Source organism: Pongo abelii, chromosome 8 (genome assembly GCF_028885655.2).
Source record: "Pongo abelii isolate AG06213 chromosome 8, NHGRI_mPonAbe1-v2.0_pri, whole genome shotgun sequence".
Lineage (NCBI taxonomy): Eukaryota > Metazoa > Chordata > Mammalia > Primates > Hominidae > Pongo > Pongo abelii.
In genome coordinates this window covers 33,454,377-33,481,737 of record NC_071993.2, presented here as the reverse complement: position 1 = coordinate 33,481,737, position 27,361 = coordinate 33,454,377, and the positions used below count along the sequence as shown (strand labels likewise).

Sequence of the window (27,361 nt, the reverse complement as noted above, 5' to 3'; positions counted from 1 at the left end):
ACCATGGAATACTATGCAGCCATTAAAAAGGATGAATTCATGTCCTTTGTAGGGACATGGATGAAGCTGGAAACCATCATTCTCAGCAACCTACCGCAAAGACAAAAAACCAAACACCACATGTTCTCACTCATAGGTAGGAATTAAACAATGAGAACACATGGACACAGGAAGGGGAACACCACACGCCAGGGCATGTTGTGGGGTGGGGGGAGGGGGATGGATAGCATTAGGAGATATACCTAATGTTAAATGACAAGTTAATGGGTGCAGCACACCAACATGGCACATGTATACATATGTAACTAACCTGCACGTTGTGCACATGTACCTTAAAGTATATAAAAAAAAAAGAATAATGTGCTGATAGATGCTAAAACATAGATGAATCTTGAAAACACTACACTACCACTTCTTGTCTGGCATGTAAAGAGCTTGGAAGTCATCTCTTCCATTCACATAGTAAGAAAAAAGCTGACCAAACTTAGATCCATATGAGAATTGAGGTCACAGAGCAAACCACTGCCCCTAAAACTAAAGAAACAGATGAGTAGATACAGAGAATCAAAATTTACTAGCACAGAAACTGTAAAAATTATAAAATATTTAGAAAGAAATATAACAAGAAGGGACAATGCCTTTTTCAAAAAAAATTGTAATTATAATTGTTGGCTACTTATAACAAGACCTGAAAAAAGTATTGAGACATAGCAATATCATTTACTATATTAAAATATCAAATTCCAAAGTATATTTATATATATACACACATATATATTATATAATGCAATTAAAATCAGAAATTTTGAGAGCTAAATACATTTATATTTAATAAATAAATTCTAAAGATTAAAGATGAAGTGTTCAAGAACTAAAGTGAAAAGGAACTGAACTCCTGTTGTACAATATATACAAAACTCTGGATTAGAGAGTTAAGGCCAAAAAATACAATTTAAATTAGAAGAATAATTAGGAAAATATGTTTAACCATAATGATAGAATCATAGGAAATCCTGAAGCTTAAAACTTAAAAGAAAAACATGTCAGACTACTCATTCTTATAGACGTCAATGGAAAAGAGGTAAAAAAATGATATCAAAAGAGAAGTAAAGAAGGGAATGCACTTGCAGTAACGGCAGAGTAGTTCACATACAGCACGACTTCCACAGCTTTGTGTGTAACCACCAAATAAACCTTGAATTCTATCTCATATCATGCACAGAAATCAAGATGAATCACACACCTAAATCTTAAATCCCAAAGTATAAAGCACCTTAAAGCACACATAGGAGAATAAGTTTGCGACCTTGGTGATGCAAATAAATTAGTAACCATTAAAGTAAGCTCGATAATTAGACTTGATCAAAATTAAAAACTTCACACATAAAAAGACAGCATTAAGCAAACAAGCATGCTATGAATGGAGAAAAAGTGTTTATAATACATATAGCTTATAATAGACTTCTCTGCAGAATATGTAAAGAACTTTTATGTTAATATTAAAATGACACTCAAATAAAAGTTGAGTATATTTTTTCTAAAAGCAGATACACAAAAAGAAGGTATACAAAGGACACATAAATGATGAAAATGCATGTAAACAGTATTCACCATTAGTCATCAGTGAATAGCAAGTTAAAGCCACAGTGAGGTACTCCTATTATACACACACACACACACACACACACACACACACACACACACGAGAATGGCTAAAGTTATAATTTGACAATACCAAATGTTGATGAGAATGTGCAGTAACTCTTATTGCTGGTAAGAGTGTACAATGGTACAACTACTTTGAAAAATAGTTTAGCAGTTTCTTCCTATAAGGAGTGTGTACTAATAGAACTTGATTAGAAAGGAGTATGAGGAAACGTTCTTAGAGTGATGGCAATGTTCTGTTACATAATCAAATTGTGGGTTACACAGCTGCAGGCATTGTCAAAACTCACCTGTTATAATAACTAAGATTCATTCCTCCATGTAAATTCAACTCCCAGAATGAGAACTACAAATAAATGTTGAGCTCTAGTTATATGTTTGGTTTTCATCACTGTATGGCTTGGTAATCCTTTTTGTGCATTTTAAGTTGAAGCAAACAAGCAAACACATTAAGGGTAACAGCCACCATGTTTTCCCATTATTGGAAAAGGTAAGTTTAAATATGGAAAGAGAAATGAGTAGATTAACCCTGTAGTATATTGAATTAGAGTTGAAAATATCTGCATAAACCCACAGGTTTATACAAACGCACACATCCTTTAGCTGTTTCTGCTCAGAGAACCTAAAAGCAATGACACATCAATAGGAATGAGCACACCTATCACCCAAGTCTACATTTCTAAATATTATTCTCCATTAAAATGAATCAGGGATTCTTTAAAAAGAGAATTATTCAATGGCTGACATAAATGGAAAATGCAAAATCATAAAACTTCTGGATGACAAATCTAGGTGTCCTTGGGTGTGTCAATGACTTTTTAGACATGACACCAAAGGCACAATCGTGAAAGAAATAATTGATAAGCTAGACTTCATTAAAATGAAAAATGTCTGCTCTGTAAAAACATTAAAAGAGAATAAGCCACAGAGAAAATCTTTACAAAAGACATATCTGATAAAGAACTGTTATTCAATATATACAAAGTGTTCTTAAAACTTAATTATTTTAGGTTTTAGGGTACATGTGCGCAATGTGCAGGTTAGTTAAATAAATAAATAAAATAAAATAAAATAAAAACTTATTTGAGAAAATGAACAAATCAGTTTAAAAATAGTTGAGGGTACTCTGTGTTTTTTTAATGTGAACAATTTATTAAAAAAGACAAAACAGGCTTTGAAAATGTAGATAAAAGGAGATTAAAGAGATTAGCCATCAAAGTAATTAATAGTACCAATGGATTATAACTAGTTGAACAAAATAAAATCCATGAGCTCTGCTAATATGAAATTAAAAGAAGGAAGAAAAGGAGGTGGTGGTGAGGAAAGGAGAGAAAAAGGGAGAAGGAAGCAGAGGGAGGAAAAAGGAAAAGCTATTTCTTTCAACAGAATGGCAGCTGATAAAGGTAAAAAGAATGGTCATGTTAGAAAATTGCAATAGATTTCTTAAAAAATTAATGTGTGAGTTTATGGGAAACTCACCCATAGATAAACTTACCCATAGACAGTCTCACCTTTAGAATAGTCTCACTCTTAAAGACTATTCACATAGTCTGTAAGTATCTGCCCCAAATTACCTATTACTTGTAAAAAAAGTGCTTTACAGTAGAGAAACATAATAGACACCATTACAATCTAATGATCAAAATTGCCATCACAATATTTTGAAAAAATATAACCCATTGAGAAGGACACAACATTACATCTGGGATACTCCTCCCAAAGATGTATAACCTGAAAGTAACCATGAGAAAACTTCAGATAAAACCAAATTGAAAAATATTCTACAGACTAACTAGTGTTAAAAATATGAAGGTCAAGACACAAAAAGAAATATAAATTAACTATTCCAGATTAAGAGAGACTAAAAAGACACCACAAATTTAGTGCATGGTCCTAGATTCAATTTTAGTCCAAAAAAAACCTATAAAGGGCATTATTATGACAAATGCAACTTGAATATGGATTATGGATTAGATGATAAGTTGAGTCAATGTTAAATTTCCTATTTTTGGTAATTGTGTTGTGATGATATATTATCATTTCTTAAGAAATACTAAAGTTTTATGGGTAAAGAGACATTATGTTTCCAAGTTACCCCTCTACAGTTCAGAAAAAATAATATTTTATGTATTAAATATTTATCATGTTTATAAATATATGTACATAATGTTTATAATACATACATCTACATATGAACATAAAGAACATTATAAAGCAAAAAGGACAGAATAAAACTGAATAAATTCTAGAAGGGATTGGAATCCCTTCTAGAATTCTTTCAGTTTCTCTGTAAACTTGAATTGATAGAAAAATCAAAAGATTTTTAAAACCCTATTATACAAAAAGCTTCTATGAAACAAAAAAGGCAACTAACAGGAAAATGGGCAAAGAATATAAGTAGGCAATTCACAGAAGAAATTAAAATAGAAATAATAGTGAGTCTATTGTTACTAAATAGAAATAATTCTCATTAAAGATAAAACTGTGTTTATATTGTTTATTTTTAAAATTATTTTAAAAATTTTAGTAAAGCATACATTACATAAAGTTTACCATTTTAACCATTTTTAAGTGTACAGTTTAGTCGCGTTAAATACATTCACACTGCTATGCAACTATCACTACCATCTACCTCCGGAACGTTTTTTATCTTGCAAAACTGAAACTCTCCCCATTAAACATTAATTCCTTATCTCCTACCCCCAGTTCCTGGCAACCATCATTCTACTTTTTGTCTCTATAAATTTAGCTACTGTAAGTACCTTATGTGAGTGTAATCATACATATTTATTTCTTTGTGGCCGGCTTATTTCACTCAGCATAATGTCTTCAAGATTCATCCATGTTGTAGTATGTGTTGGAATTTCCTTCCTTTATTTAACTGAATCATATTTCATTGTATGTATATACCACATTTTGCTTAATTATTCATCCATCAGCTGACAGTTGGGCTTCCTCTACCTTTTGGCTATTTTGACAAATGCTGCTATAAACACGGGTGTACAAATATTTGTTCCTGTTCTACTCTTTTGGGTATATAAATGAAAGTGGAATTACAGGATCATGTGGTAATTCTATTGTTAATTTTTTGAGAAATCACCATACTGTTTACCACAGAGGCTGTGCCATTTTCCACTTCTACCAGCAGTACATAAGGATTTGAATTTCTCCACATCCTTACCAACAGTTGTTACTCTCTTTCTTTCTCTCCTCTCCCCAACCCTCTCCATTTTTCTTCTAATAATGGCCATCCTAATGACTATGAAGTGGTATCTCATTGTAGTTTTGATTTGCATTTCCCTAAGGATTAGTGATGCCATTTTTATGTCTTCTTCAGAGAAACGTCTGTTTAGATTTTTTGCACATTTTAAAATCAAGTTATTTGTTTTTGTGCTGTTGAGTTGTAAGTATTCCTTATAAAATTAGGATATTGGCCCCTTATCAGTTATACGGTTTGCAAATTTTTTTTTTTTTTACCAGTCAGTAGGTTGCCTTTTCATTTTGTTAATTGTTTTCTTTGAAGTGTGGGAGGTTTTTCGCTTGACACAGTCTTATTTATTTATTTATTTATTTAATTATTTATTTATTTATTTTATTTTTTAGCCTGAGCTTTTGGTATAATATACAAAAAAATCACTGCCAAAGTCAGCATCAAGGATCTTTTCTCCTGAATGGTAATGCCTAGGTTTTCTTCTAGAGTTTTTATGGTTTTAGGTCTAACATTTAAGTCTTTAATCCATCTTGAATTGATTTTTGTATAAGGTGTAAGGAAGGGATCCAGTTTCAGCTTTCTACATATGGCTAGCCAGTTTTCCCAGCACCATTTATTAAATAGGGAATCCTTTCCCCATTTCTTGTTTTTGTCAGGTTTGTCAAAGATCAGATACTTGTAGATATGTGGCATTATTTCTGACGGCTCTGTTCTGTTCCATTGATCTATATCTCTGTTTTGGTACCAGTACCATGCTGTTTTGGTTACTGTAGCCTTGTAGTATAGTTTGAAGTCAGGTAGTGTGATGCCTCCAGCTTTGTTCTTTTGGCTTAGGATTGACTTGGCGATGCGGGCTCTTTTTTGGTTCCATATGAACTTTAAAGTAGTTTTTTCCAATTCTGTGAAGAAAGTCATTGGTAGCTTGATGGGGATGGCATTGAATCTGTAAATTACCTTGGGAAGGATGGCCATTTTCATGATATTGATTCTTCCTACCCATGAGCATGGAATGTTCTTCCATTTGTTTGTATCCTCTTTTATTTCCTTGAGCAGTGGTTTGTAGTTCTCCTTGAAGAGGTCTTTCACATCCCTTGTAAGTTGGATTCCTAGGTATTTTATTCTCTTTGAAGCAATTGTGAATGGGAGTTCACTCATGATTTGGCTCTCTGTTTGTCTGTTATTGATGTATAAGAATGCTTGTGATTTTTGCACATTGATTTTGTATCCTGAGACTTTGCTGAAGTTGCTTATCAGCTTAAGGAGATTTTGGGCTGAGACAATGGGGTTTTCTAGATATACTATCATGTCATCTGCAAACAGGGACAATTTGACTTCCTCTTTTCCTAATTGAATACCCTTGATTTCCTTCTCCTGCCTAATTGCCCTGGCCAGAACTTCCAACACTATGTTGAATAGAAGTGGTGAGAGAGGGCATCCCTGTCTTGTGCCAGTTTTCAAAGGGAATGCTTCCAGTTTTTGCCCATTCAGTACGATATTGGCTGTGGGTTTGTCATAAATAGCTCTTATTATTTTGAGATACGTCCCATCAATTCCTAATTTATTGAGAGTTTTTAGCATGAAGGGTTGTTGAATTTTGTCAAAGGCCTTTTCTGCATCTATTGAGATAATCATGTGGTTTTTGTCTTTTGTTCTGTTTATATGCTGGATTACATTTATTGATTTGCGTATATTGAACCAGCCTTGCATCCCAGGGATGAAGCCCACTTGATCATGGTGGATAAGCTTTTTGATGTGCTGCTGGATTCTGTTTGCCAGTATTTTATTGAGGATTTTTGCATCAATGTTCATCAAGGATATTGGTCTAAAATTCTCTTTTTTTGTTGTGTCTCTGCCAGGCTTTGGTATCAGGATGATGCTGGCCTCATAAAATGAGTTAGGGAGGATTCCCTCTTTTTCTATTGATTGGAATAGTTTCAGAAGGAATGGTACCAGCTCCTCCTTGTACCTCTGGTAGAATTCGGCTGTGAACCCATCTGGTCCTGGACTTTTTTTGGTTGGTAAGCTATTGATTATTGCCACAATTTCAGCTCCTGTTATTGGTCTATTCAGAGATTCAACTTCTTCCTGGTTTAGTCTTGGGAGGGTGTATGTGTTGAGGAATTTATCCATTTCTTCTAGATTTTCTAGTTTATTTGCATAGAGGTGTTTGTAATATTCTCTGATGGTAGTTTGTATTTCTGTGGGATCGGTGGTGATATCCCCTTTATCATTTTTTATTGCATCTATTTGATTCTTCTCTCTTTTTTTCTTTATTAATCTTGCTAGCGGTCTATCAATTTTGTTGATCCTTTCAAAAAACCAGCTCCTGGATTCATTTATTTTTTGAAGGGTTTTTTGTGTCTCTATTTCCTTCAGTTCTGCTCTCATTTTAGTTATTTCTTGCCTTCTGCTAGCTTTCGAATGTGTTTGCTCTTGCTTTTCTAGTTCTTTTAATTGTGATGTTAGGGTGTCAATTTTGGATCTTTCCTGCTTTCTCTTGTGGGCATTTAGTGCTATAAATTTCCCTCTACACACTGCTTTGAATGCATCCCAGAGATTCTGGTATGTTGTGTCTTGGTTCTCGTTGGTTTCAAAGAACATCTTTATTTCTGCCTTCATTTCATTATGTACCCAGTAGTCATTCAGGAGCAGGTTGTTCAGTTTCCACGTAGATGAGCGGTTTTGAGTGAGATTCTTAATCCTGAGTTCTAGCTTGATTGCACTTCATGTCTAAAACACCAAAAGCAATGGCAACAAAAGCCAAAATTGACAAATGGGATCTAATTAAACTCAAGAGCTTCTGCACAGCAAAAGAAACTACCATCAGAGTGAACAGGCAACCTACAAAATGGGAGAAAATTTTCGCAACCTACTCATCTGACAAAGGGCTAATATCCAGAATCTACAATGAACTCCAACAAATTTACAAGAAAAAAAAAAAACAACCCCATCAAAAAGTGGGCAAAGGACATGAACAGACACTTCTCAAAAGAAGACATTTATGCAGCCAAAAAACACATGAAAAAATGCTCACCATCACTGGCCATCAGAGAAATGCAAATCAAAACCACAATGAGATACCATCTCACACCAGTTAGAATGGCAATCATTAAAAAGTCAGGAAACAACAGGTGCTGGAGAGGATGTGGACAAATAGGAACACTTTTACACTGTTGGTGGGACTGTAAACTAGTTCAACCCTTGTGGAAGTCAGTGTGGCGATTCCTCAGGGATCTAGAACTAGAAATTCCATTTGACCCAGCCATCCCGTTACTGGGTATATACCCAAAGGACTATAAATCATGCTGCTATAAAGACACATGCACACGTATGTTTATTGCGGCATTATTCACAGTAGCAAAGACTTGGAACCAACCCAAATGTCCAACAATGATAGACTGGATTAAGAAAATGTGGCACATATACACCATGGAATACTATGCAGCCATAAAAAATGATGACTTCATGTCCTTTGTAGGGACATGGATGAAATTGGAAATCATCATTCTCAGTAAACTATCGCAGAACAAAAAACCAAACACCGCATATTCTCACTCATAGGTGGGAATTGAACAATGAGAACACATGGACACAGGAAGGGGAACATCACACTTTGGGGACTGTTGTGGGGTGGGGGGAGGGGAGAGGGATAGCATTGGGAGATATACCTAATGCTAGATGACGAGTTGGTGGGTGCAGCGCACCAGCATGGCACATGTATACATATGTAACTTACCTGCACATTGCGCACATGTACCATAAAACCTAAAGTATAATAATAATAATAATAATAATAATAAAATTAATTAATTAATTAATTAATTAATTAAAAAAAAAAAGGATCTTTTCTCCTATGTTCTCTTCTAGGAGTTTTATAGTTTCAGGTCTTACATTTAGGTCTCCTATCCATTTTGAGTTGATTTTTGTGTATGGTGTAAGATAAAAATTCAATTATATTTTTTGCATGTGGAAATCCAGTTTTCCTAGCACCATTTATTGAAGAGACTATTCTTTCCCCATTGCATACACCTGGATTCCTGGAGTCCTTGTCAAAAATTAATTGATCACTGGGCCTGGTGTGGTGGGAGTTCAAGACCAGCCTTGGCAATGTAGCAAGATCCTGTCTCTACAAAAAATTTAAAAAATAGCTGAATACGGTGGTGTGCACCTGTAGTCTTAGCAATTTGAAAGGCTGGGGCAGGAGGATTGCTTGAACCCAGCAGTTAAAGGTGACAGTGAGCTATGATCATGCCACTGCATTCTAGCCCAAGTGACAAAGTAGGTCTCTGTCTCAACAACAAAAAAGTAGTTTACCATAAACATTTGGATTTATTTCTGGTTTCTCTGTTCCATTGGTCTGTGTTTCTGTTTTTGTGCCATTACCATATGAGTTTGATTACTATAGCTTTGAAATATAATTTTAAATCAGGACATGTGATGCCTCCAATTGTTTTTACCTTTTATCTGTAACTGCTTTGTCTATTCAGGGTTTTTTTTTGTGGTTTCATACAAATTTTAGGATTTTTTTCTATTTATGTGAATAATACCATTGGAATTTTGATTGGCATTTTGTTAAGTCTGTATTATTGCTTTGAGTAGTATGAACATAACGATGTTAATTATTCCCATCCATGAACACAGAATATTTTGCCATTTATTTGTGACTTCTTCAATTTCTTCCATCAATGTTTTCTAGTTGTCAGTGTGCAAATCTTTCACCTCCTTGGTTAAATTAATGCTTAGCTTTTTTATGCTATCATAAACCAAATTATTTCTTTTAAAGTTTCTTTTTCAGTTCGGTCATTATTTGTTTATAGAAATGTATCTGATTTTTGTATGTTGATTTTGTATCCTGCAAAGTTAGCACTTATGTAATGGAGTCTTTAGGGTTTCCTATATATAAGATCATGTTGTCTTCAAACAGAGTATTTTTCTTTCTGATTTGGTTGCAACCCAAATTTGTTTCATTGTCCTTGATGGTACTTCTAGTACTGTGTTGAACAAATAGAATTGGTGAGAGTGGACATCCCTGCCTTGTAGCTTATTTTAGTGGAAAAGTTTTAAGGTGTTCTCTGTTGATTATGATGTTAGCTGTGGGTTTTTTTTTATTATTATACCTTAAGTTCTGGGGTACATGTGCAGAACGTGCAGGTTTGTTACATAGGTATACACGTGGTTTGCTGCACCCATCAACCCATCATCTACATTAGGTATTTCTCCTAATGCTATCCCTCCCCTAGCCCCCCAACCCCCGACAAGCCCCAGTGTGTGATGTTCCCCTCCCTGTGTCCATGTGTTCTCACTGTTCAACTCCCACTTATAAATGAGAACATGCAGTGTTTGGTTTTCTGTTCTTGTGTTAGTTTGCTGTGAATGATGGTTTCCAGCATCATCCATGTCCCTGCAAAGGATGTGAACTCATTCTTTTTTATGGCTGCATAGTATTCCATGGTGTATATGTGCCACATTTTCTTTATCCAGTCTATCACTGATGGGCATTTGGGTTGGTTCCAAGTCTTTGCTATTGTAAATAGTGCTGCAATAAACATACATGTGCATGTGTCTTTATAGCAGAATGATTTATAATCCTTGGGGTATATACCCAGTAATGGGATTGCTGGGTCAAATGGTATTTATAGTTCTAGATTCTTGAGGAATCACCACAGTGTCTTCCACAATGTTTGAACTAATTTACAGTCCCACCAGCAGTGTAAAATTGTTCCTATTTCTCCACATCCCCTCCAGCATCTGTTGTTTCCTGACTTTTTAATGATCACCATTCTAACTGGCATGAGATGGTATCTCATTGTGGTTTTGATTTGCATTTCTCTAATCACCAGTGATGATGAGCTTTTTTTCATATGTTTGTTGGCTGCATAAACGTCTTATTTTGAGAAGTGTCTGTTCATATCCTTTGCCCACTTTTTGATGGGGTTGTTTTTTTCTTGTAAATTTGTTTAAGTTCTTTGTAGATTCTGGATATTAGCCCTTTGTCAGATGGACAGATTGCAAAAATTTTCTCCCATTCTGTAGGTTTCCTGTTCACTCTGATGATAGTTTCTTTTGCTGTGCAGAAGCTCTAGTTTAATTAGATCTCATTTGTCAATTTTGGCTTTTATTGCAATTGCTTTTGGTGTTTTAGTCATGAAGTCTTTACCCATGCCTATGTCCTGAATGGTATTGCCTAGGTTTTCTTCTAGGGTTTTTATGGTTTTAGGTCTTATGTTTAAATCTTTAATCCATCTTGAGTTAATTTTTATGTAAGGTGTAAGCAAGGGGTCCAGTTTCAGTTTTCTGCATGTGACTAGCCAGTTTTCCCAACACCATTTATTAAATAGGGAATCCTTTCCCCATTGCTTGTTTTTGTCAGGTTTGTCAAAGATCAGATGGTTCTACACGTATGGCATTATTTCTGAGGCCTTTGTTCTGTTCCATTGGTCTATATATCTGTTTTGGTACCAGTACCATGCTGTTTTGGTTACTGTGGCCTTGTAGTATAGTTTGAAGTCAGGTAGCATGATGCCTTCAGCTTTCTTTTTTTTTTTTTTTTTTTTTTTTTGGTTCCATATGAAATTTAAAGTAGTTTTTTACAATTCTGTGAAGAAAGTCAATGGTAGCTTGATTGGGACAGCATTGAATCTATAAATTACTTTGGGCAGTATGGCCATTTTCATGATATTGATTCTTCCTACCCATGAGCATGGAATGTTTTTCCATTTATTTATGTCCTCTCTTATTTCCTTGAGCAGTGGTTTGTAGTTCTCCTTGAAGAGGTCCTTCACATCCCTTGTAAGTTGGATTCCTAGGTATTTGATTCTCTTTGTAGCAATTGTGAATGGGAGTTCACTCATGATTTGGCTCTCTGTTTGTCTGTTATTGGTGTATAGGAATGCTTGTGATTTTTGCACGTGGCTTTTTTACCCTGAGACTTTGCTGAAGTTGCTTATCAGCTTAAGGAGATTTTGGGCTGAGATGATGGGGTTTTCTAAATATACGATCATGATTTTTACATCGATGTTCATCAGTGATATTGGCCTGAAATTTTCTTTTTTTCTATTGTCTCTGCCAGGTTTTTGTATCAGGATTATGCTGGCCTCATAAAATAAGTTAGGGAGGATTCTCTCTTTTTCTATTGTTTGGAATAGTTTCAGAAGGAATGGTACCAGCTCCTCTTCGTACCTCTGGTAGAATTTGGCTGTGAATCCGTCTGGTCCTGGACTTTTTTTGGTTGATAGGCTATTAATTGCTGCCTCAATATTCAGGGATTTGACCTCTTCCTGGTTTAGTCTTGGGAAGGGTGTGTGTGTACAGGAATTTATCCATTTCTTCTAGATTTTCTAGTTAATTTGCGTAGAGGCGTTTATAGTATTCTCTGATGGTAGTTTGTATTTCTGTGGGATTGGTGGTGATATCCCCTTTATCATTTCTTATTGCATCTATTTGATTCTTCTCTCTTTTCTTTTTTATTAGTCTGGCTAGTGTTGTATTTATTTTGTTGATCTTTTCAAGAAAACCAGCTCCTGGATTCACTGATTTTTTGAAGGGTTTTTCATGTCTCTCTCTCCTTCAGTTCTGCTCTGATCTTAGTTATTTCTTGTCTTCTGCTAGCTTTTGGATTTGTTCGCTCTTGCTTCTCTAGTTCTTTTAATTGTGATGTTAGGGTGTCGATTTTAGATCTTCTCTGCCTTCTCTTGTGGGCATTTAGTGCTATAAATTTCCTTCTACACACTGCTTTAAATGTGTCCCAGAGGTTCTGGTATGCTCTGTCTTTGTTCTCATTGGTTTCAAAGAACATCTTTATTTCTGCCTTCATTTCGTTATTTACCCAGTAGTCATTCAGGAGGAGGTTGTTCAGTTTCCATGTAGTTGTGCAGTTTTGAGTGAGTTTCTTAATCCTGAGTTCTAATTTGATTGCACTGTGGTCTGAGAGACTACTTGTTATGATTTCCCTTATTTTGCATTTGCTAAGGAGTGCTTTACTTCCAATTAAGTGGTAAATTTTAGAATAAGTGCAATGTGGTGCTGAGAAAAGTGTATGTTTTGTTGATTTGGGGTGGAGAGTTCTGTAGATGTCTATTAGGTCTGCTTGGTCCAGAGCTGAGTTCAAGTCCTGGATATCCTTGTCAATTTTCTGTCTCATTGATCTGTCTAATATTGACACAGGGGAGTTAAAGTCTCCCACTATTATTGTGTGGGAGTCTAAGTCTCTTTGTAGGTCTTTAAGAACTTTCTTTATGAATCTGGGTGCTCCTGTATTGGATGCACATATATTTAGGATAGTTAGCTCTTTTTGTTGCATTGATCCTTTTACCATTATGTAATGCCCTTGTCTCTTTTGATCTTTGTTGGTTTAAAGTCTGTTTTATCAGAGACTAAGATTGCAATCCCTGGTTTTTTTTTTTTTTTTTTTTTGCTTTCCATTTGCTTGGAAAATATTCCTCCATCAGCTGTAGATTTTTCATAAATGGCCTCTGTTATGTTGATGAACTTTCCTTCTATACCTATACAAGTTTCAATAAAGAAAGAATGCTGAACTTTGTCAAACGCTTTTTCTGTGTCAACTGAGATCATGATGGGGGATCATCTGAGATTATCCTGTGAATATGAAGTATCACATTGACTCATTTACCCATGATCAACCAGCCCTACATGTCAGCAATAGATTCCACTTGCTCATGATGTTCAATTTTGTTGTTGTTTTCAATTAAGTTTGATAATGTTTAATTGTTGTTGTTGAATTCAGTTTGATAATGTTTAATTGAGCATTTTTGCATCAATGTTCATCAGAGATATTGCTCTGTAGTTTTCTTCTCCTATGGTGTCTTTCTTTGGTTTACGTCTCGAGGTGATGCTGGCCTCATTAAACGTGTTTGAAAATGCTCCTTCTAGTGCGACTTTTTTGGAAGAGTTTAAGAAGCACTGATAATTCTTTTTTTTTTTTTTTTTCATTTTTAAAATTTTTACTTGAAGTTCCAGGATACATGTGCAGAACGTGCAGGATTGTAACATAGGTAAATGGGTACCTTAGTGGTTTGCTGCACCTATCAACCTGTCACCTAGGCATAATTCTTCTGTGAATGTTTCATAGTTTTCAAATGTGAAGGTGTGAAGCTGTGAAGCCACCTCGAAAGGTTCTGACCTTTTTTGTTGAAACGCTTTTAATTACTTCTTCAACCTTTTTATTTTGTATTGGTTTGTCTAAGCTTTCTATTTCTTCCTGATTCAATCTTGGCAGCTTACATTTTTTGAGGAATTTATTCATTTCCTTTAGGTTATCCAATTTTTTGGCATATAGTTTTTCATACTAGTCTCTTATGATCCTTTTAATTTCTTTGGTATCTACTATAATGTCTTCATTTTCATTTCTGATTTTATTTGAGTTTTCTCTTCTTTTCTTAGTTTGCCTAGCAAGGATTTTGTCTATTTTATTTTATTTTTTTCAAAAAAAGCAATTCTTGGTTTTATTGATTTTTTTTCTATAGTTTTTCTATTCTCTATTTGATTTAATTCTGGTCTAATCTTTATTATTTCTTTCCTTCTGCAAACTTTGGCTTGTTTTTCTTTTTCCAACTCCTTGAGGCATAACATTAGGCTATTTATTTGGAATCTTTCTTCTTTTATAATGTGGTCATTTATTGCTATAATCTTCCCTCTTAGAATTACTTTTGCTGCTTCCCATAGACTTTGATACGTTGTGATTCTATTGTCATTTGTCTCAACATATTTTTAAGTATTGCTTTTGATTTCTTCTTTGAGCTACTGGTTGGTTGTTCAGGAGCATGTTTTGAAACTTCTACATATTTGTAAATTTTCAAGATTCCTTTTGTTTTTAACTTCTAATTTCATACCATTGTTTTCAGAAATAGTATTAGGTATATTCTTGATCTTCTTGATTTGTTAAGACTTGTTTTATGGCCTAATATATGGTCTATCCTTAAGAATGTTCCATGTGCACTAGAAAAAAATGTATGTTCTGCTGCTGTTGGATGGAAAGCGCCAAAGGTCTTTAGTTTAATTAAGTTCTATTTGCTAATTTTTGTTTTTATAGTGGCTTCCTTGGGGAGATTGTCACCTGCAGATATTGTCTGCAGGTATTAGTTGGGCAAAGTGCAGTGGCTTTCATTCTGGGTAGGCACAGTAGTGGAGTCCATTTCTCAGTGTAAAGGACTTTAAAGATCCTTCTGTTCTAGTTTCCCCATAGTAGTAGATTTACCTGAAGGCATCTCTCTTGGTGCTGAGCCTGACACAGGCCAGAGGCAGCCAAGCAGTGCTGTGTTACAGGGAACAGGTGCTCAGAGTGGCTGTGGAGCTGGGGTCTGGGGCTCAGTGTCTTGTTGAACTGCCAGGGCACCTGTGGTGTAGGTCCAGGTTTATTATTTTAGGTATGGGTGATGCAGCTCTCCCACAAGGCCAAGTGCTGTGACTCTGAGGCACTTCCCAGTATCTCAGGCCCAGGATCAGGCATGTTGCTGACTCATCCTGGGTGTTAGGGTGCAGCAATGGCATGGCTCTGGGAAGGAAGAGGTTTTCCAGAGGTTTAGGCCCCAATGAGCAGGGTACAATTGCAATTCAGGCTACGGAACCAATAGGACACAGTGGCAATTCATGCACCAAGAACTCTAAGCCCTGGAGTAATGGGACACAGCAGTGGCGCAGGCTCTGTGAGGTCAGGTGCAGTGACAGCAAGGTCCAAGAATGATGGGGGCACATCTGTGGCTTTGGCCCTGGGGGGTGTGCAGCAGTGCAATGTTGGCTTCACTCCTAGGGAGGTGGGGCACCTCAGCAACTCAGGCTGTAGAGGGCTTTCCCAATCCAGGGAGGCAGGGTGCTGTGTGTGTTCAGTCCAGAGGGTAGGGTGATCAGATCAGATTAGTGTTTCTCTAGGAGGCTGGCCTATGCCCATTTTAAAATTGAGTTCTGTTGTTGTGGTTGAGTTGTAGGAGGTCTCTATATATTCTGGATTATTAATACCTTATCAGATATGTGATTTAAAAATATTTTCTCCCATTCTGTGGTTTGCCTTTTTACTCTTGATATTTTCCATTGATGACTGAAAGTTTTTAATTTTGATAAATTCTAACATGTCTATTTTTTTGGACAGTGTGTTTGGTATCATCCAAGAAGTCATTGCCAAATCCAATATATGGTTTTCTCCTATGTTTTCTTCTAAGAGTTTTAAAGTATAGCTCTTAGTTTTAGGTTTTCGGTCTACTTTGAGTTAATTTTTATATGTGTAAGATAAAGGGCACAACATCATTATTTTGCATGTGGATATCTAGTTTTCTCAGCATCATATGTTGTAAAGACTATTTTTTCCATACCGATTAGTCTTAGCACTCTTGTAAAAAATCATTTGACCATATATGTGAGGGTTTATTTCTCAGCTCTCTAACCTATTCCATCAAACTATGTGTTTGTCTTTAGGCCAGTACCATACTGTTTTGGTTATTGTAGTTTTGCAGTAAGTTTTGAAATTATGAAGTGTAAGTCTTTCAATTTTGTTCTTTGTCAAGATTATTTTGACTATCAGGTCCCTTATAGGGACAGGGTCTCCAACTCCTGGTCTGTGGCCTGTTAGGAACTGGGCCACACAGCAGGAGGTGAGCAGTGGGTGAGCAAGGGAAGCTTCATCTGTATTTACAGCTGTTCCTCATTGCTGGCATTACCACTTGAGCTCTGCCTCCTGTCAGATCAGTGGCAGCATTAGATTCTCATAGGAGCACAAACCCTATTGTGAACTGCACATGAGAGGGATCTAGGTTGTGTGCTCCTCATGAGAATCTAATGCCTGATAATCTATCACTGTCTCCCATCACCCCCAGATGGGACCACCTAGTTTCAGGAAAACAAGCTTAGGGCTACCACTGATCCTACATTATGGTGAATTGTACAATTATTTCATTACATATTACAGTGTAATAATAATAGAAATAAAGTGCACAATAAATGTAATGCGCCTAAATCATCCTAAAATCATTCCCCCACCACCATTCCATGGAAAAATTGTCTTCCACAAAACTGGTCCCTGCTGTCAAAAAGGTTGGGGACTGCTGCCTTAAGATTCTGTATGAATTAAAACAAAAAAAAAAAACTTACATTTTTCTGTAAAAAAAAGTATTTGGGATTTCAGTAGAGATTGCACTGAATCCTTAGATCACTTTGAGTGGTACTGACATCTTAACCATATTATTTAATATTCTTAATATTTCCAATGCATGAAAAGTCTAGTTCTGGCTTAGGTGCTTGGAAATAGGCATTTCATGCATTTACTAGTAGAACTATTAGCCATAGTAATTTGAAATGTTTGCTAATATCTATTAAAATTAAAATTATATATACCTTTAATGCACCAACCTCACTTACATGTTCTTTTTTATAGAAATGCAATCACTGTGATATAAATATATATGAACAATGGTATGTATTTCACCATTGCTTGTAGTGGCAAAAAACGTGATAAAATGTTATTCTGTAGAGGAATCATTGAATAAATTAGGATGCATTCACATCATAGAATATCATGCAGCAGCTTAAAAATGTGACAGACGAAAGAAATTTCTATCAATTTACCTGGGTCAAAAGTGAGGAGGATATAAGCATATAAGCCTGTGGTTATTCAGAACCACAAATCACTGTTTACATATATACTTTTACTGGTTTGAAGAAAGGTTTGGGAAACTATGCCTCACTCATAAGATTGGTTGTTTGAAGGAGGAAGCCCAGAGGTTTGAGGTTGGTAAATAGAGACAATGAGAATGTAGCAGAAAGTATTATTTCATATGTCTGTATTGTAGAGGTTCTTTCACCTTTATAGGTAGGTTTTCCAATTGTATTGGTCACAGTAGGCAGAGTAAATTCAATAGTTTTTTGGCTTAAGGTAACAACTTTCGAATGCCCTAAAAAAATGAGAACAGTGTTATTAAATTATGTGGTAAATTAAGTAATTTCAAGTTTTAAAATGTTAAAATAAATCTTAGTATTCTAAAACACAGTTTCCTTACAACTTTTTTTCAGTAATTTAGATAAAGCAGCTTACCTGACACAAATATTTTCTCTCTGATTTTTTTCTTGCCTGGTATTTGATATTTATAAGAGTGCATTATAAGAGTACAAATCAAGAAAAAGAAAGACTAAAGCAAATTGACATAGGATCAGAAAACCAAATACCACATGTTCTCACTTACAAGAAGGAGTTAAACCTTGGGAAAGCATGGACATAAATATGGGAACAATAAAGTGGAGATCCCTAGTGGGGAGAGAGAGAGGGTCACGGGCTGAAAAACTGCCTATTGGGCACTGTGCTTACTGCCTGGGTGATGGGACCAGTCATATCCCAAACCTCAATGTCATGCAATATACCCATGTAACAAACCTGCACATGTACCCCATGAATCTGAAATAAAAGTAAAAAATATGAAAACAAATAAAGACTAGAAAGGTCATAGATAAAAATGTCAGAGAATGAGCCTTTTTGCAGGACAGTAAAAAATGTGAATAATTAAAATGCAAATTTTTAGATAAAGTTTTCATCTCTATATAAAACATTATATTATTTTATTTAAATAGAAGTTTATAGTCCCACAATGAGAAATCTAGTCCTATAATTAAGGAGGAGATACTAGAAATGCAATTGGAAAGATACATGTTTTGAACACTGCTAAAAACAAAACTATATAATTAAAACTAGTTTCAACACCTGCTTATTTGGAGGAAAAATGCTGACATTAAAAGCAGAAGGTGAAACATTTGAATGGTACTTTCTCAAAGTTAGTGAGTAAAATTTTACATTAATATGTTGACTTTCCTCAGTATATTTTTTGCACAGAAATGAAACATTCAATTCTTCCATTCCTTAAGGGAAGTGTTTGCTTGAAAAATGTATATCTGCCATTATTTTTAGATTCAAAGGCCAAATGCTTTCATGAAAAATTTTAAAATATTTTATGCTATTATAGTTTTCATTCAATCCATAACAGAAGACCATTATTATTGCTCTGTAATCATAAAGCAAAAGTATAGATAATAGACTATTTAGACCATTTATTAATTTTATTCTCCTCTTTGTTTTCTTTAAGCATTATTATTACTGCTTATAATTAGTATATTCATCAAATAAAAGACTTGGGCTTAGAAAAAAAAACCAAATTATCGGAAAAACCAGGAGCTACATTAATGAAAAGCAGTGTTGTAGGTGATATGAAGTAACAAGTGAACCCCAAATCAATTACATTTATCTAAAATATAATGAACAATGACTAACCCAGCTTGAGAAGCTATAAAAAGCTAGGAGTTCCAACCAACAAAACCCTCCTTTTGAGTCCTAGCCTATCTTGTCAACTTTATTTTGTATCCACTGAAGCCCAGGATTTTACATATTATTTTAAACTTTCGTCTTTTGTCATATATAATTTCTGACCATTTTTTCTTCTAGCTCACTGGGAAAGAAAATGGATTTCACTTTCTTTGCCTACATTCATTTTCTTTTCCAGAAGCAAGCCCAAATATCTTTTTACTGTTTTCTTTTTCCTTTTATATTGCATGTAGTAAAAAAATAAAATAAAAGTAATAGTCAACTTTCTGCATTTCCTATTGATTTTTTACTTAGAACCTTTATGGATAGAAAGTGCCATGGATATTTATTTTACAGCACAGAATAAATCAAAGAAAAATCATTTACATTTTTTAAAAGGTTCAAACTCTCAGGAGGCTGAGGCAGGAGAATTACTTGAACCCAAAAGGTGGAGGTTGCAGTGAGCCAAGATCATGCCACTGCACTCCAGCCTGGGCGACAGAGCAAGACTCCGTTTATAAAAAAACAAAAAAAATAAAAAAAAATTCAAACTCGATTAACTGTAGAAAATGTACCAGGGTGATAATTATATAATGATGCCTCTGGAGTGACAGATAAGAATCTAATCTTAGTTCTTAGATATTAATGGAGTTAAAAGCCTAGGTAGATGATAATGAAGGGAAGGGAAAAACTAAACATATGATTTATTTTTCTTCTCACCTATCCTTATGTTGTCTTTCTATTGTATGCTCTCCCTGGGGTTGAATAAAAGAGGGCTACATAAACATAAGAAAGAGGTTATAAAATGAGTTTATCTCAGTCATCCACAAAATCTACAGTAGTGAACAAGACAAGAAGGTGGAGAACAGAAATGGAGCTCCAATTTAGTCATAATGGAGAAGAGGAAGAGAAGTGCCAGGGACACTACTCATTGCTAAGAATGAACAAATGTTAGATACACTTAACTCACAATTTACTTTCATTTATGTTTTGCCAAACTGTTATATGACTAAAGCTATTACAACTTGGTTATTTACATTTAGTTATAGCTTTATTTTAAAAATCACACTGTACACAAAAAATATTAAAAATTACCTGAAGGGAGTTGATTCGGTAAAGGAAGGTGGATGTCTTTAGAAAAGCTTGGATCAGCCCTATATGTTCTATAAATTGCTTTTGAAGGTGCAGTCACATAGGGTGAAGAGTACTCATAAGTTTCCTCTAGAAAAATTTAGAAAATATGTTAGCCATACAATAGATGACATTTGTAATTATTTTTAATACTCACACAGTATATATGCACACAACATCAAAGCATCTAAATATATAAAGCAAACATTTAAAAAAACTGAAAGGATACATAGACTGCAACAAAATTTCAATATCCCCTACTATTGAACAAGAGACAGGTCATTCAGATAGAAAATAAATAAACACTGGACTTGAACTACATATAAGATAAAGCGTATTTGTCAGACAATTACACAATGTTCTATCCAACAGTAACAGGATACACATTCTTCTCAAGCGCACAAAGAACATTCTCCAGAATAGATCATATGTTAGGCCACAAAAGCGGTCTTAACAATGTAAGATCAAAATTACATCAAATATCAACTAGATATCAGTAACAGGAGAATAAAAAGAAACTTAATAAATCTTTGAAACATTAAACAATATGCTCCTGAAGAACTATTGTGTCAAGAAGGAAATTAAAAAGGGAAATTTAAATATATCTACAGACAAAAGAAAATAAAAACGTAACATACAAAAACTTATGGGATGCGGCAAAAGTAGTCCTAAGAGGAAAGTTTATAGCATTAAATGTCTACATCATAAAAGAAGAATCAAATAACCTAAAATTACACTTCACAGAAGTAGTAAAAGCAGAACTAAGCATAAATCTACCAGAAGAAAAAAAATAAAGATCAAAGCAGAAATAAAGAAAACGGAGACTAGAAACAATCAATTCCATTTGCCCCAGTCTGCATTCCATTCTGGTATCCTCCAATATCCTGGTTCATTTATTTTTTCGTGTATGTTTTTATTGAGAAAATTATAATGCTATTGAAGGGTGAAATAGGTGACCTTACTGTATGCATTATTGACTGCCATATTTGCCTTCGTTTCTCCCTGCTTTTTGTTAATGGGAGTGTCTTCTGTGGTCTGTCCCTGTCTCACCACTGTTACATTGCATGTCTGTGTGTGTGTGTGTGTGTTTGTTGTGAAAGACAAGTGGCATTTCAAAAAAAATCTCTGTATCAAATCATATCATAGAAGCTGCCTCTGAAAATGATTATATATCACAATATCGTGGTCTTTGGCACTGATGCCAAAATTGGATAAGAATTTGTGGGGTCCTGGGAAGAGCTGATTCTATTTTGCATGTGGGAAGGCCATGAATATTCTCAATCAGCAGGAACACTGTGGTGGATTGATTTCAGTGATGGTCTCTGTGTTCTTGCCTACTTGTATTGATGTTCTTCCATACTAACTCTGGTCTTAGTTATATGACTTTGGTGAATATGACAAAACTAAATGAATGTGAGCAGACACTTCAAAACTGCTCATACATACATTGAAGCTTGCCCGCATGCTGCTCTTAGAACTTGAAGACTCCTAGCTAGTTGGCTGGATGATGAGAAACATGCAGCCAAGCCACCTCCTGGGCCAGTTATTAAGTTTAGCCGCCAAACCACCCTTCTACACTCTGCTTCATCATACTGGATCTGGGATTCTGCAGACCACATTTTTGCTTTGCGAAGTAGCTCCAAGGTAGGCCATGCAAGATAGGCTAGATAGAGGAAACCTGCAAATTTGGAGGAAAAAGGACAGACTTGTTCTTCTCATTTTGTTCCTGGTGGGCTTTGAGAGCTTCCTGTCTCTTTCCAGTTTCTGTGAAGAACATCCTGGTATTGTTTCCTTATCCCAAAAGTAGCAATTCCTCCCATGGCAACAAAGAGTTTGCATTTTTTTCCACCATTTGAAGAACCAGTTTTATTATTCCTCCCCACTTAGAAACTAGCAGTAGATGGCCAGTGCCCCCCCCTTCAGAAGTAGGGATCCAAGCTCCCCCCTGCAGAATCAGGGACACTAGCATCATCCAATCTATACCCTATGCAGAGGTCTCCTTCAGTTCTGCCTATGGCCATTTCTTTCTGTAATTGCTTCCTCCATATAACCTTAGAATTCTTTTAATACTTTCAGTTACCAAGTTAACAACTTTATACTTAGTCATCTACTTTCTACATTCTTGCTTTCTCTTTTTCTTTTTTTTTTTTTTTTTTTGAGATGGAGTCTTGCTCTTTCGCCATGCTGGCGTGCAGTGGCGTGACCTCGGCTCACTGCAACCTCCACCTCCTGGATTCAAGCGATTTTCCTGCCTCAGCCTCCCAAGTAGCTGGGACTCCAGGCACGTGCCACCATGCCTAGCTAATTTTTGTATTTTTAGTAGAGACAGGGTTTCACCATGTTGGCCAGGATGGTCTCTATCTCTTGACCTCGTGATCTGCCTGCCTTGGCCTCCCAAAGTGCTGGGATTACAGGCGTGAGCCACCGCGCCGGGCCCTCTTGCTTTCTTTTTGAACAACCAGTGAAGTTTCTATTTACTGAATGGGCCCACTCTATACACCATTGTCTCAAACAACAGCCAGCCAACTGCTATACATATGGGTGAATCGATAATTTGACCAAAAATGCATTAGTTGGCCCAGCCAAGACAATCATCAGTTACCTAAGTGGTTACTGTTTTATGCTTTTTTAAGTTTTAGGGTAGATATGGAGTAGTAAAACACGAACAAATATGAAAATAAAAATTAAAATAAGAGTGAGATATAATTTAGTAACTTTCAGATGGGTATAAATGAAAAAAAAAAAACCCAGCAATCCATATTGCAGATAGTTACACACAGAAGAGAATTTTCCCTAAAGATTGCTGATGAAAATGTTAATTTTAATAGCCCTTCAGGAAAGCAATCTGGAAATATCATTTAATGATAAAAATCCATGTATACTTTAATAAGAAATCTCAAGCCTAAAAAGTCAATGCTCTTTAGTAGAATGATTGAATAAAGTGTTCTTACTATGAAGTATCATGCTGCCAATAAAAAGGATGAATTAAAACCATTTTATTTTTATGCTTGTAAGAATTTTCCTAAGATATTTCTGAAAAAAAAGTAAGATGCAAAAAGAGTAAATGAAAAAGCATACTTTAAAACTATTCTAGGTAATTAGATACTGAATTCATATCTTCATACATAATTCTTTACCTTTATTTTCAAAGGGTGATAAATTGATCACTTTTGTTGGGAATTTACTTGGTGTAATGCTCCTAGTAAAGATACCTTCTTGACGTTGTACGGACATATCTTTGTTTTTAAATAAGTTCACATCTAAAACAAAATTTTAAAAGAAAAAGTGCATGAATACTCTTGACTATTCACACACTAATCCCCAACTCCATGTATTTGTCTTTATTTCTGCCTTGGTAATTTTTCTTCCCACATTTTATTAAATGGCCACTTGTCTATTACTTAAATTTCTGTGTAGTCTCTCATCATTTTCTCTTTCTTGTCTTTGTTCTGCATTCTGTGACAGTATCTTCCTTAATTTCAACCTTTATCCCAACTTTATTTTACTTTGACCAAATGTTCATTTCTATAATTGATCCATAGTCTACATTTAAAAGGATACATTTAGAAAGATAGTTTTGGAGGTCAGAAGTCTATGTATAAGCTACTGGATCCCCCCTGCCCCAATTGAACCAATGTTTATTAGATTTATTTTTCATAAATCCTATTGCTATAAAAGTAACATGGATTATTGTAGAAAACATTTATTTAAACAGAGAATTATAAACCTCATATTTTTTAAAATCATTGTCTAGAGGTTTTAAAACTTTCTAGCTAATTTCCCATTGATAATACGAGAGTTTAACTAATTATATGAGAAAATTCATGAAGACATTTGCCCATGAAATATTAACATATAGGTACTGTTATCATTAAAGATTCATACTTAAACCCCAGAGAAGATAACTAAACTGTAAATATTAGACTTAAAATTACTTACCATAGTGAGTCCTTAGTTGTGTCTTTATCTCACCAATTGTTTTATTTGAACCAATGGCATTTGTCAAGGGTTCTACATCAGTCTCTATAGACATAAAACACATTTCAAAACACTTTGTAAGGTAACCATTTATGTTACATATGTATTTTAGTTCTTTTTTCTTTTGAAATTTCTTTTTCTTTTCTTTTCCTTTTTTTTTAGAGACAGGATCTTGTTCTGTCACTCAGGCTGGAGTGCAGAGGTGTGAACATGGCTCACTGCAGTTTCAACCTCCTGGGTTCAAGTGGTCCCCCGCACCTTGGCCTCTCCAAGTAGCTGGGACTACAGGTGTGCACCACCATGCCTGGCTCATTTTTGTATTTTTTGTAGAGACAGGGTTTTGCCGTGTTATCTTTTGAAATTTCTGTATTATTTGCTGATATCTCTGTTACCTTCCTTTTTTTCCTTAAGAATAATTTCCTTTAACTCTAAGAACACACTTATAATAAGCGCTTTGAGGTTTCGTTGGCTAGGTCCAACACCTGGGACTCTCACAAACAGTTATTGTGGCATGCCCTTTTCCTTGGTGTAGGTCACACTTCACTGTTTCTTTGCACGTTAATAATTTTTGCTCAAGATTTGACAGTTTCCATAGTATATTGTAGCATCTCCAGGTACTGATTTCCTCCTCCTCTATCTGGGGCTTGTCATTGTTCTCTCCTTATTTATTTGCATAGCGATGTGACTGGGCTATTGTACTAAAGTCTCTTGGCCTGTAGTGTGAAGTGCTACTGCTGCTCTCCAAGGGGCAGAGCCTTGAACATGCATCCAGTACCTTGGATAACATTGGTTTTAGAGGGCCGGCTTCGAATGTGTCTCTTTACCTTATTTCTCTGTTAAGCTGTCTGCCTCTTTTTGTATCACACCAGAGATTAAAGAAAATTGTATAACTACATAACACCCTTACACCAAGATGAAAGCCAGTAATGTAATCTCTGAATTATGTAACACAAATAAAGTACTGTATTGCAGGTGAGATTTTATAAATTTGCCTGACATTTTTATCAAATAGAGGGAATGGATAACCAGTGAAATAATTATGTGTTATACTCCTCTTGTCATCGCAGTCTTCAGCTAGCCTTTCTGCTTTTGCCTTTCTGCTTTTGCTAATTAAACATCACTTTTCAGAAACAAAAGTAAGTAGAATAGCTTTGGAAATGCCTACACTGAGACTACTCTAAGGTAACTGTAACACTGAATTTTTATGCATTACTTTTCAAATGGATGAGTTTTAAAACCAATAATATGCTAATGTTCCACGGATAGTAAATGCTAGAGCTTAATTGAAGGATATTCATGATGAATTTTACCTATGTAACACTAACATGTAGGCACTATTGTCATTAAATGTCTATACTTAATTTAACTCAGGGAACATAAATAGGTCACAAATATTAGACTCAAAAATTCTTTTTCTTACCCTGGTGACTCTTTAATTGTGCATTGATTGGTCCCTTTATTATATGTCTTCCAAAAGTACTATGATACAGGTACTGTTGTCATTAAAGGTCTATACTTAATTTAACTCAGGGAATATAAATAAGCCTAAATATTAGACTTGAAAAATTCTTTCTCTTACCTCGGTGACTCTTCAGTTGTGTAGTGATTGGCCCTATTATTATACCTCTTCCAATAGCATCTGCCAAGAATTCCTTATCAGTCTCTATTGAAATAAAACAGATTACATTACCATACCTCTGTGTGTGTCTGTGTGTGTGTTTAATTATGGAAGGATATTCATGAAGAATTTTACCTGTGTAATACCAACATATAGGTACTATTGCCATTAAATGTCCACACTTAATTTAACTCCAGGAATATAAATAAACCATAAATATTAGTCTTGAAATTGTTTTTTCTTACCTGGGTGACTTTTTAATCGTGTCGTGGTTGACTCCTTCATTAGACCTCTTCCAATAGCATAGGCAAAGAAGTTCTTATCAGTCTCTACAGAAATAAAACAGATTTCAGTATATTTTGTAAGATTATCATTACCATACTTGTGTGTGTTTGTGTGTTTAATTATAGGAGGATATTCATGAATAATTTTACTTATGTAACACTATAATATAGGTAGTTTTGTTATTAAAGGTCTATACTTAATTTAACTCAGGGAATATAAATCAGCCATAAATATTAGATGTGAAAAATTCTTTTTCTTACTTTGGTGACCCTTTAGTTGTGCATTGATTGATTCCTTTATTATACCTCTTCCAATGGCATCTGCCAAGTGTTCCTTATCAGTCTCTATATAAATAAAACAGATATCAATATATTTTGAAAGGTAAACATTACCATATCTGAGTATGTGTGTGTGTTTAATTATAGGAGGATATTCATTTAGAATTTCACCTATATAATACTAACATATTGGTACTATTGTCATTAAAGGTTCATACTTAATTTAACTCCAGGAATATGAATAAACCATAAATATTAGTCTTTAAAAAAATTTTTTTTTACCTGGGTGACATTTAAATTGTGTTTTAATTGACCCCTTTATTATACCTCTTCCAATAGCATCTGCTAAGAGTTCCTTATTAGTCTCTATAGAAATAAAGCAGATTTCAATATATTTTATAAGGTAAACATTTTATGTGTGAGTGTGCATGTGTAGTGCACATGTGAGTTTTTATTATTATAGTAGAAGAGTCACAATATGTCTTATTGCAGTAAGCATCACAAAACAGAATTTGAAGGGCTATTAGAAATCATATAAGCCTATTATATTGAAGTTCAGAGATGCTTCATGATTTGAACAAGACCACATCAAGATAATGACAAAATTGATGCACAAACTGACACTTTATAATTCCTTAACCACTGACTTTACCATATAATGCATCTCTTATGCAAACTAAAATTATCCTAGAAAGTTTATGATGATAATATAACCTTAAATTTTACACCAAGAGCACTATCTACTGTGGGATATACCTGGTGAGATAAAACATAACATTTTTAAAAATAGGTCAATTTGCAAACCATGGGTCTCCACAGTCACAGAGAGTTATTGTGGGGCAAAGTACTTTGATTTGTTCATAAAGACTTCATGTCATTTCTAAGATTTGTAACTATAAATCAAG

General features: G+C 34.9%; 1 protein-coding gene across 48 annotated transcripts in view; it reads right to left on the bottom strand.

The window, feature by feature from the left end:
• The window catches only part of CCDC7 (coiled-coil domain containing 7), a 425,173-nt gene that overhangs the window by 13,936 nt on the left and 383,876 nt on the right, over positions 1-27,361 (bottom strand). For 26 of the 48 annotated variants that reach the window (XM_054522140.1, XM_054522141.1, XM_054522143.1 and 23 more), the window contains 7 exons: positions 26,439-26,522; positions 26,139-26,222; positions 25,855-25,938; positions 24,237-24,320; positions 23,435-23,557; positions 20,262-20,387; positions 17,683-17,772 (listed from right to left, as the gene is read on the bottom strand). In XM_054522140.1, coding sequence (XP_054378115.1) covers positions 17,683-17,772; positions 20,262-20,387; positions 23,435-23,557; positions 24,237-24,320; positions 25,855-25,938; positions 26,139-26,222; positions 26,439-26,522 — 675 coding nt within the window. The remainder of the gene's footprint in view (positions 1-17,682; positions 17,773-20,261; positions 20,388-23,434; positions 23,558-24,236; positions 24,321-25,854; positions 25,939-26,138; positions 26,223-26,438; positions 26,523-27,361) is intronic. The other 22 variants (XM_054522147.1, XM_054522148.1, XM_054522155.1 and 19 more) reach the window with 3 other exon arrangements.